The sequence below is a fragment of the Aotus nancymaae genome, unplaced genomic scaffold, assembly GCF_030222135.1.
Source record: "Aotus nancymaae isolate 86718 unplaced genomic scaffold, 86718_ANA_hifiasm-v0.15.2.pri h1tg000028l, whole genome shotgun sequence".
In the NCBI taxonomy this organism is placed as follows: Eukaryota; Metazoa; Chordata; class Mammalia; order Primates; family Aotidae; genus Aotus; species Aotus nancymaae.
The window spans coordinates 6,876,477-6,887,133 of record NW_026988441.1 but is presented as its reverse complement, the minus strand read 5'-3'; the positions used below and the strand labels follow the sequence as shown (position 1 = coordinate 6,887,133).

At 55.8% G+C, this 10,657-nt stretch overlaps 1 protein-coding gene across 1 annotated transcript in view; it reads left to right on the top strand.

Annotated features, from left to right (window-relative positions):
- Nucleotides 1-3,365: 3,365 nt before the first annotated feature.
- GRIN2D (glutamate ionotropic receptor NMDA type subunit 2D) overlaps nt 3,366-10,657 on the top strand; it is a 52,523-nt gene continuing 45,231 nt past the window's right edge. Inside the window, exons 1-2 of the mRNA XM_064381082.1 lie at nt 3,366-3,830; nt 9,550-10,169. Coding sequence (XP_064237152.1) covers nt 3,366-3,830; nt 9,550-10,169 — 1,085 coding nt within the window. The remainder of the gene's footprint in view (nt 3,831-9,549; nt 10,170-10,657) is intronic.

Sequence of the window (10,657 nt, the reverse complement as noted above, 5' to 3'; positions counted from 1 at the left end):
CAGGGGATGCAGGGGTGGTGGTGGGAATGTGGACCCCCAAATCTAGGACGGGGGAAGTTGGCCAGGAGCCTCATGGAGGGAGGGGGTGGAATGGTGGGCAGGGGTCTTGGCCCCCACCTAGCTACCCTGTCCCTCAGGGACTCTCTCCACCCTCTCTCTCTCTCTCTGAGCCCCTTTTTCCTGGGTCTCCATACCTCAGACCTTTCCCACCCCCCATTTCTCTGACACTTTGCTCCCTCTCCCCAGCCCCACATACCTGATGCCCCATATCCCTGTCCCTCCACCTCTCATCTCACCCTCTCTCTGCACCCCCTCCCTGCATCAGTGTCCCCTATCGCTGGCTGGCCCTCTCCCTCTCTCTTCTCGCTCTCGCCTCCCATGTCAGAGCTATGAGTCTGCTATTAATACCCCTGCCAAGGACCTTGAGGGCATCCAGGCCCCCAGCACCCCTCGCCCCAGGCTCCCACCCCTTCCTCAAGGTTCTGGAACACCCTTCCAGCCTCTTCCAAGCATCAGGATTCGGGTGGGGAGAGATGGGTGTTGTGTGTGTGTGCTGGGGGGGGTGTGGGGGGAGGAATCAGGACGCCGTCTGCAGCACAACTCGAGGTTGTGGGGGGGAGCTGTTGATCAAAGTGGCCTCTCCTCCCTTCTGTGTTGGGTGCTGTATTGGGGGGCAATGAAGACAGGGACACCCTAGGAATTTCTGGCACCCTCCTCCTCCTCCCCACTTGGGGACAGGCTGTGCTATGTACAGGATCTAAATGGGGTGACTAGGGAGGCTGGAGCTGGGGGGAGCACCCAGGAGGTTGGGAATGATAGAGTTTGAAACCAAAAGGGGATCCTTAAGTGGGGAGAGGGGCAGGAACCCCAACTCCTGGGTTTTGGGGAAAGAGAGGAGCTGGGGACCTGGACTCCCAGTTCTTGTGGGGAGAGGAGGCTGGGCACTGGAGTTCCACAGTCTTGGGGCAGGAGGGGTCCGGCCTCCTGGGTCCTGGGAAAGAACAGGACTGAACGCCCAGACTTCCAAGGGCTGTGGGAGGAAGGGGCTGCTGGCAGGACTCCTGGGTCTTTATGGAAGGAGATAGGGGATAAGGCTTCTGAGAAAGGACAGGCTGGAAGCTCAGTCACAGGGCTTCTGAGGAAGGACAGGCTGGGAGCTCGGTCTCCTGAGTCCCTGACAGGGCAGGGGACAGGAGTCGAGGACTTTAGCCCAGTGCAGATGGAAGTGGAAACGGAGGTTCAAGAGGAAGTGGAGATGGGGGGGGTTGTTGAGGGGCTGGACTCTGTGATCCCTGCGGGCGTGGGTTCTGGGGGTTGGGTCTTCAGAGTCCTGGAGGACTGGGGATGCCCCTCGTCAGTCCCTGAAGCAGGGAGGCTGTTCTCCCTAATCCCTATGGGAAGGAACTGAGCATGCAGCCCCCCTGAGAAGGGTGGGGCCTGGGCTGCCCTCCTGGACCTCAGCAGGGAGCGGGACCCAAGGTCCCTAAGAGCAGAAGCCAGGTAGGGGTGGGTCTAGGAGAGGCAGAGGAGGGGCTGGAGGGTGAGCAGCCAGTGGGAAGGGAGGGGAGCGAGAGTGTTAACCCCGCGGGGGCCAGGCCACAGCTGTGGGTTATTTTGGGGCGGAGTGGGGGGGTTATTCTGAGCACTGATTGAGCCAGCTGCTTGGGGAAGGGCACGGGAGAGGAGGGGCAAAGAGGAGCCAGGATCGGGGAGGGATGGGCATACTAGGAGCCCCCATCCCCTTCCCTGGGGAGACAGGGGCCCGGGATATCTGGGAAGGTGAGGTGGTGGGCAGAGGGGAAGGGCTGTGGCCTCAAGGCAGGGGAGGTGGTGTGGGCCTTTCCCCCACCCTGGCAGTCTGTGGGGTGGACGAGGCCTTCGCTACCATGGCAACCGGACAGGAGCCTGACTGACAGCCAGGATAGAACCCTCCCCCGTCTGGACCCTCACCCCTTCAGGAAGGCCCTAGTGCAGACGCCAGTCCTCCTCTGGGAACCAGGAGTCCAGACCCCTAGTGCCCTCCTCCTTCAGTCCCAGGCAGGACCCAGGAGACTGGATCCCAGCCCACCACCCCAGGCGGCTAGTATTCAACAGGGGGCCCAGGAAGAGAGACTGTATTTCCTCTAATTTACCAAATTGATCCGGGCTGGGTGCCAGGGACCCCTGCCCCCAGCTCTCCACAGCTGTGCTCCCCAACTCCACATCCCAGCAGGGGCCATGACTCTCTTGCTTTGAGAATGAGGGGACAGGAACAGGAGTAAGGGGACAAAATGGGTTAGGGGTTGTAGTCAGGGTGAAGGGTAAGGTCATGTGGGCATTTTCTCTCCTCGGGGTGCCCCACTAATTTCTCTTTCTCTCTCTCTCCCCACACACCTGACCCCTTTTCCCTCTCTCGTTTTTTCTCTCCCTTTTCCTCGCTTTTATTTCTGCTCCCTCCTGCCAATCGCCTTCCCCGCCTTACTTTCATGTCTGTGCTGGGCACCTCCCTGGTGGGGGTCCCGATCTTGGCCTTGCCTCGCTATTTCTGTCCTCCTGTTTGCACTCCGCTCTGCCTGCCTCCCTCAATCTCAATTCCGTGTCCCCATCCCTTATGTGTGCGTGTCTCTTGGTGGACTTGGAGTCTCTGTCTCCCTCTTCCTGGCTGGCTTTCTGTCTTCTTCTCTGTCCAACTTTCTTGTCTCGCTTATCTCTCCCGCCTTCCTGCATCTCTCCCCGCCTCTATCATCCTCTCCCTGGGCCTCCCTCATTCCCGTTTCTGCCACTCCATCCTCTCTGTCTGTCTTCTCCCTGTCTCCGTTGCTTCTTCCGTCTCTCCCCTTCTTCCTGGCGCTCTTTCCCTCCCCGTCTCCCTGGGTCTCTGCTCCTATCTTGATCCCACCTCTGGGTCTCCCCATCCCTATCTTGTCTCTTGCCCTCTCTCTCCCCCCTTACCTCGGTATCTTCCCCTGACCCCATCATCCACCCTCTTTTTTACGTCTCCCCCAATCCCATACTCCACTTCTTCCTATCTCTGTATCGCCCTATCTCTGCGTCTCCCCGTTTCACCTCTTCCTCTGCCTGGCGTTTGTTCTCACCTCGCCCCTCCACCTTCCTCTGCTGTGCCTGCCTCTCCCCGGGTCTCTGCCTGTCTCTCCCTCTCTGTCTCTCTCCCCTCCATCTCTCTCGTCCTCCGCGTGTCTCTCCCTCTGTTCCATCACCCCGACCGCTCGCTGTCCTCCCCTTCTCTGCGCCTGTCCCTCGCTGCATCTCCTCCTCTGTGCGTCTCTCTCTCTCGTCTCCCTGTCTCTGCGCCTCCCCGTCTGTGCCTCCCTCTCCTCCCCGTCTCTCCCGGGCGCTCAGAGGCCGCCCCGCGGGGCCCGCAGGCGATGCGCGGCGCCGGTGGCCCCCGCGGCCCTCGGGGCCCCGCTAAGATGCTGCTGCTCCTGGCGCTGGCCTGCGCCAGCCCGTTCCCGGAGGAGGCGCCGGGGCCGGGTGGGGCCGGTGGGTCCGGCGGGGTCCCCGGCGGGGCGCGGCCGCTCAACGTGGCGCTCGTGTTCTCGGGGCCCGCGTACGCGGCCGAGGCGGCGCGCCTGGGCCCCGCCGTGGCGGCCGCCGTGCGCAGCCCGGGCCTGGACGTGCGGCCCGTGGCGCTGGTGCTCAACGGCTCGGACCCGCGCAGCCTCGTGCTGCAGCTCTGCGACCTGCTGTCGGGGCTGCGCGTGCACGGCGTGGTCTTCGAGGACGACTCACGCGCGCCCGCCGTCGCGCCCATCCTCGACTTCCTCTCGGCGCAGACCTCGCTGCCCATCGTGGCCGTGCACGGCGGCGCCGCGCTCGTGCTCACGCCCAAGGTGCGCGCGACCGGGGCAGGGGCGGGGCCACGGGAGAGGCGGGGCAAGCCGGGGGGGCGGGTCTGGGACAGCCAGAGGGGGCGTGGCCTGGAGGGGGCGGGGCCAGTTCTATGGGTCCGCGTCTGAGACAAGGCGGGCCCAGACGGCAGGCAGGGCTTCGGGCTAGGTAAGAGACCAGGCTGACTTGGAGGGGGCTGGTCTATAGGGTAAGACGGGCCTTCAGGGTCAGAAAGAGGCCAGTCCTCCATGATCATAGTATAGGGAGGATGTGGGCCCATTCATTGTAGGTAAGGGACTGTGGAAAAGGCGAGTCAAGAGAAGGGTTACGGACTGGAGTCGAAAAGGTACCAACCCAGATGGCAAAATCTGAGGGAAAGGTGGGCTCTAGGATCAGCGCGGGAAGAAGTCAATTGAAAAGGAATGGGCCCGGGCGCGGTGGTTCACGCCTGGAATCCCAGCACTTTGGAAAGCAGAGGCCGGAGGATCACTTGAGGTCACAGGAATTCGAGACCAGTCTGGCCAACATGGCGAAACCCTGTCTCTACTAAAAATACAAAAATTAGCCGGGCGTGGTGGCGGGCGCCTATAATCTCAGCTACTCAGGAGGCTGAGGCAGGAGAATTGCTTGAACCCGGGACACGGAGGCTGCAGTGAACCGAGATCGAGCCATTGCACTCCAGCCTGGGCAACACAGTGAGACTTAGTCTCAAAAAAAAAGAAAGAAAGAAAATGAATGGCGTTCAGAAAGAAAAGGGCGAGTCTTGTGGAGACGTGGGAGCCAGGAAGTATCAGAGGTATCAGATACCGAGGACAGAGTTTGGGGAGGGGTCGGCCGGTTGAGCACGGTCTAGAGGTCGGCCAGGGATGCAGGAGCCATCTTCTAAGAGGAGGAGTCGGAAAAGGGGAGGAGTCATTACAGAGAGGAGGATGGGCAAGTGGAAGAACCAAGAAGCAAAAATGGAGGTTTAGGGCGAGGCCAGTCAGAGGAATGAGTCAGGAAAGGGGGAGGGGCTAGCCAGTTGGGGGCGAGGCCAGGGAGGAGGCGGGGCCTGAGCATTCTAATAAAGGGGTGGGTCTGGAGAGGAAGCCAGTCCTGAGAGTAGGGTTTGAGAAGGGACATACCCCACTGTGAGGTGTGGAAAGCGAGAGTCCAGAGGATGGGCAGGAGAATGAAGGCTTACGGTGGAGGCGGACCCAGCCAATGAGAGGTCAAAGCCAGGAGCCTGCTGGGGAAGGGATGGTAGAGGTTGGAGCTGGCCGGAGCCTGGAGAAAGGCCTGACTCTCAAGAGCACAGAAGGGGCAGTTGTAGCGGACCTCTGGTAGAGAAGGAGGGAACTGGACCAAGCCTGATCTGTGGATTGAGAAGAATGGGTCAGCTAGGAGGTGGGGCCTGAGAAGGGGCGGGGCCTCTCCAGAAGTGGGGCCAGTGCAACCCGGAGGATGGAGCCACCTGAGTGGGTGGAGCTTCCTTCAATTTGCCCATTCCCTGCTGTGCGCCCGGTGGTTGTGTGACTGCATCACTATTGTATGCAGAGATTCGTAGTCCTCTCCTGTTCAGAGCGTTCTGGGAAGGACCTCTGTCCAACTTTCTTGTTCTCCTTGGCATGGTACTTTAAAGAGATGCGTAGGCAGATGCCCTGGGAGGCGAACTTATTTCTTAACTGCCACTTCCGAGGCATACTCAAAGACATGGTCCCTCCTGCTTTCATTGCTGCTAAGAAGTGTGGTCCGCTCTGTTTCATTGTCCACTGGGCACTGTGGTCAGCTCGGTGTATGCCCATAGCATTCTGGGAAACGTAGTCCCCTCTCTGTCACTGGATGGAAGAAAGAGTGGTCTTCACAGCTCCATCTGTGCCCCATTGAATACTGGGAATGTGGTCCCCTCAGCACACCTCCACCTGCTGAAGGAAGAGGTTCTCGTTCGTTACAATGAGACCTCATTTCTGGCCAAGTGCGGTGGCTCACGCCTGTAATCCTAGCACTTTGGGAGGCCGAGGCAGGTGGATCACCTGAAGTCAGGAGTTTGAGACCAGCCTGGCCAACATGGTGAAACCCCATCTCTACTAAAAATACAAAAATTAGCCAGGTGTGGTGGTGGGCACCTGTAATCCCAGCTACTCAGGAGGCTGAGGTATGAGAATCGCTTGAACCCAGGAGGTGGAGGTTGCAGTGAGCTGAGATCATGACACTGCACTCCAGCCAGGGGGACAGAGTGAGACTCAATCTCAAAACAAAAACAAAAAAGACCTCATTCCCTCAGGACAACTGTGATATCCCCTACACATTTTCCCACAGGCATGCGCCTAGGGAGAAAGCCCACTTGCTGTTCTTATTGCATTACAGGAAGATTTATTGAGAGCCGATTCTGTGCCCAGACTGTTTTAATTCCTCGGGAATACAGTTCTAGAGAGGGAGAAAAAAGAGAGAGAGAAACCAGGTCCCTGCCTTATAGAGCTTGCATTTTAATGGTGAGACAGACAAAACCAGTAACAGTAAAATCTGGCCTCCCGGAGGAAGTCTTCGGGATGTTGTAATGACTGAGGATGGAGTTTCAATCGGTGGCGGTCAGGGAAGGTCATCCTGAGGCAGGGACACCTGAGCTGGGGGTGTCAGGTGGAGGTCTGGCGTGGAGGAGCTGGGGAAAAGTGTCCCCAGGAGAGGCAACAACTAAGGACAAAGCCTTTGAAGCAGGAAGGAGCTTGATGTATTTGAGGAAGAGAAAGAAGGGAGTGTGGCTGGAGCCCATTGGGGGTTGGAGTGGCAGGAGATGAGGTCAGAGAAGCAACAGGGCCAGTTCATGCAGGGCCTTGGGGCCCCGGTGAGGACTTTGGCTTTGATTCTGAGGTAGAATCATTGGAAAGTTTTCAACTGAGAAGGGATGGGATCCAATTAGTATATTGAAACAATCGCTCTGGCTGCTGTTTGGAGAAGAGACTGGAAAATGCAAGATTGAAAACAGAGATGGGCCGGGCATAGTGGCTCACACCTGTAATCCCACCACCTTGGGAGGCTGAGGCAGGCAGATCACCTGAGGTCAGGAGTTCCAGACCAGCCTGGCCAACATGGCTAAACCCAATCTCTATAAAAAATACAAAAATTAGCTGGGCATGGTGGCACATGCCTGTAATCCCAGCTACTCAGGAGGCTGAGGCAGGAGAATCGCTTGAACCCAGGAGGTGGAAGTTGTAGTGAGCCAAGATCTCTCCACTGTACTCCAGCTTGGGCGACAGAGCGAGACTCCATCTCAAAAAAAAAAAAAAAAAGATAAGAAAAGAAAGGAAGACAGAGGAGATGGGTGAGAAAGCTGTAGATACCTGGACAAGACAGTGATGACAATGAGAGTTGTGACAGTGATGGCAGTGAGAAGCGGACAGCTGGAGCTGTTTGAACGTAGAGCTAAGAAGACTTGGAGATGGCTGGATGTGAGTGTCAGGGAAAAAGAGGGAAACGATGATTTAGATTCGGGGCCTGAGCATCAGGGTGAATAAGGGGGGGTGGGGAAGGCCACTGCTCTTTCTTTTCTTTTCTTTTCTTTTCTTTTCTTTTCTTTTTGAGAGGGAGTTTCACTCTTGTTGCCCAGGCTGGAGTGCAATGGTGCGATTTTGGCTCACCACAACCTCTGCCTCCTGGGTTCAACAGATTCTCCTGCCTCAGCCTCCCAAGTAGCTGGCATTATGGTTATGGGCATGCACCACCAAGACAGCTGCTTTTTATTCCTTTACATTCTTTACTCCTTTACAAAAAGAGAGAGAAAATAGAACAAATTTGAGATAGGGGAAAGAGCAAGCATTCTGGTTTTGACATGCTAATTTTGAGACACCTCTTGGAAATCCAAGAGGAGATATTGAATAAAGAAAGAGGGGGATAGGGGCCGGGCGCAGGCTCACACCTGTAATCCCAGCATTTTGGGAGGCTGAGGCAGGCAGATCACTTGAGGTCAAGAGTTCCAGACCAGCCTGGCCAACATGGTGAAACCCCGTCTCTATTAAAAATACAAAAATTAGCTGGGTGTGGTGGTGCACACCTGTAATCCCAGCTACTAGAGAGGCTGAGGCAGGAGAATTGCTTGAACCTAGGAGGCAGAGGTTGCAGTGAGCAGAGATTGCGCCATTGCACTTCAGCTTGGATGACAGAAGAAGACTCTGTCTCAAACAAAAACAAAAACAAAACAAAACAAAAAACAGCAGGGGGATAGGTTTGTCTGGAGCTCACACGAGAGGTTGTGACTGAGGACAGGAGTCATTAGCATAACCAGCACTGTCCAATAGAACTTTCTGCAAGGATGAATGTGGTCTATAGTTGCTCTGTCCAATATGAGAGCCACAAGCCACATGTGGCTGATGAGTACTTGATATGGGGTTAGTGCAACCAGAAAACTAACTTTAAAATTCTATTTAATATTTTTTTCCTCTGGTCCTTGATTCAGGATAAATTTTATTTATTTATTTATTTTTGAGACAGAGTCTCGCTCTGTCGCCCAGGCTGGAGTGCAGTGGGGCGATCTCAGCTCACTGTGGCCTCTGCCTCCTGGGTTCAAGAGATTCTCCTGCCTCAGCCTCCCAGGTAGCTGGGACTACAGGCGCGTGCCAAACGCCCGGTTAATTTTTGTAATTTTAGTAGAGACGGGGTTTCACCACATTGGCTAGGATGGTTGTGATCTCTTGACCTAGAGATGTGCCCTCCGAGGTCTCCCAAAGTGCTGGGATTACAGGCGTGTGCCAACATGCCCGGCCAATTTTATTTAATTTTAATTATTTTAAACTTGAATAGCTATGAGTGGCTAGCAGTCATCATATTGGATAACATGGGAGACAGTATTAAAACTCATGGGCCTGGTTGAAATCACCAGGGAGAGAGGACAGAGAAGAAAAGAGAACACTAAGGCACTCCCACATTTAGAATTCTAGCTGAGGAAGAGGGGCCAGTAAAGGAGGCAGAGGAAGAGGTGACAGGAAGGAAGGTAGGAGGAAAACCAAAGAAGGGAAAGTACACTCGCCAAAGCTTCTTCCAGTTGGGAAATACTGGCAGCACTCACATTGCATGCTGGGAGATGTAGTCTCCTCACTGCCTGCAGGGATCCAGTCCCTCTCAGTGGCTGCTGGGGGCTGTAGTTAACTTTACTGGATGCTGGTTGTATTAATGACAGTGATGTTAGCTGCTGGAACAGATGTACCCCAAATATCAGTGGATCACCCAACAGGAGGTTGTTTCTCATTTATATAAAATCCAGGCCGGGTGCAGATTACAGGCATTCACGCCTATAATCTCAGCACTTTGGTAGGCCAAGGTGGGTGCATCACCTGAGGTCAGGAGTTCGAGACCAGCCTGGCCAACATGGCGAAACTCAGTCTCTACTAAAAATATAAAAATTAGCCAGGCGTGGTGGCTACTCGGGAGGCTGAGGCAGGAAAATCACTTGAACCCAGGAGATGGAGGTTGCAGTAGCTGAAATCATGCCACTACACCCCAGTCTGGGTGACAGAGCAAGATTCTGTCAAATAAATAAATAAATAAGGTTTTATGGATGAGTCTAGAAAAACTCAGTCAAGTAGCTAAAGCGAATCCAGCTCTAGCTCTGTGCCCCGGCAGGACAAGAAGATGGGTTTAATGAACCTATCTAGTCAGTCTGCCTTATTGGGAGCTGTGGTCGCCTTATCCGTTGCTGAGAGTTGAGGTCCCCACATCAGGAGGCCTGACATTCTCCTCCCTCCGCGGCAGGAGAAGGGCTCCACCTTCCTGCAGCTGGGCTCCTCCACCGAGCAACAGCTTCAGGTCATCTTCGAGGTGCTGGAGGAGTACGACTGGACGTCCTTTGTAGCGGTGACCACGCGTGCCCCTGGCCACCGGGCCTTCCTGTCCTACATCGAGGTGCTGACCGACGGCAGCCTGGTGGGCTGGGAGCACCGCGGGGCGCTGACGCTGGACCCTGGGGCGGGCGAGGCGGTGCTCAGTGCCCAGCTCCGCAGTGTCAGCGCGCAGATTCGCCTGCTCTTCTGCGCCCGAGAGGAGGCCGAGCCCGTGTTCCGGGCCGCTGAGGAGGCTGGCCTCACTGGGTCTGGCTACGTCTGGTTCATGGTGGGACCCCAGCTGGCTGGAGGCGGGGGCTCTGGGGCCCCTGGCGAGCCTCCCCTTCTGCCAGGAGGCGCCCCGCTGCCTGCCGGACTGTTTGCAGTGCGCTCGGCTGGCTGGCGGGATGACCTGGCTCGGCGAGTGGCAGCTGGCGTGGCCGTAGTGGCCAGAGGCGCCCAGGCCCTGCTGCGTGACTATGGTTTCCTTCCTGAGCTCGGTCACGACTGTCGCGCCCAGAACCGCACCCACCGCGGCGAGAGTCTCCACAGGTGAGTGGGCCTGGAATGGGAGGGGCATGGGTGGGCTCCTCCCAGAGCCTAGCTACCCGGAGTACTCACTGGATGAGTGGTTCAAATGGGTCACATCTGCTCTTCGAGACTCAGTTTTCTTTTATGTAAAGTAGGTGTAATTGGGTGTCTTTTCCGAGGTTAAATCAAGTCATTTGGAAAAAGCATCTGAGATAAAGTGAGTGTATTACTGTATTTCATGACTCTAAGATACATAATTTTCACATTTTTAGGTCTTTGAAAACGAGATGTGTCTTATAATTGATGGCGTTATCATGGCTTAATTGGCAGCACTTTTGTCTTTCTTTGTGGTACCTCTTATAATTGATAGCATTTTAGATTCACCGAAATACCTAGACTATGAGCTGAGCTTCAGTAGCAAAAAAGACCCAACAATCCAGTGGCCCAGATAAGGCAGAAGTTTGTTTCTCTCTCACATAACAACCCAGAGATGAGCATTCCTGGTTATC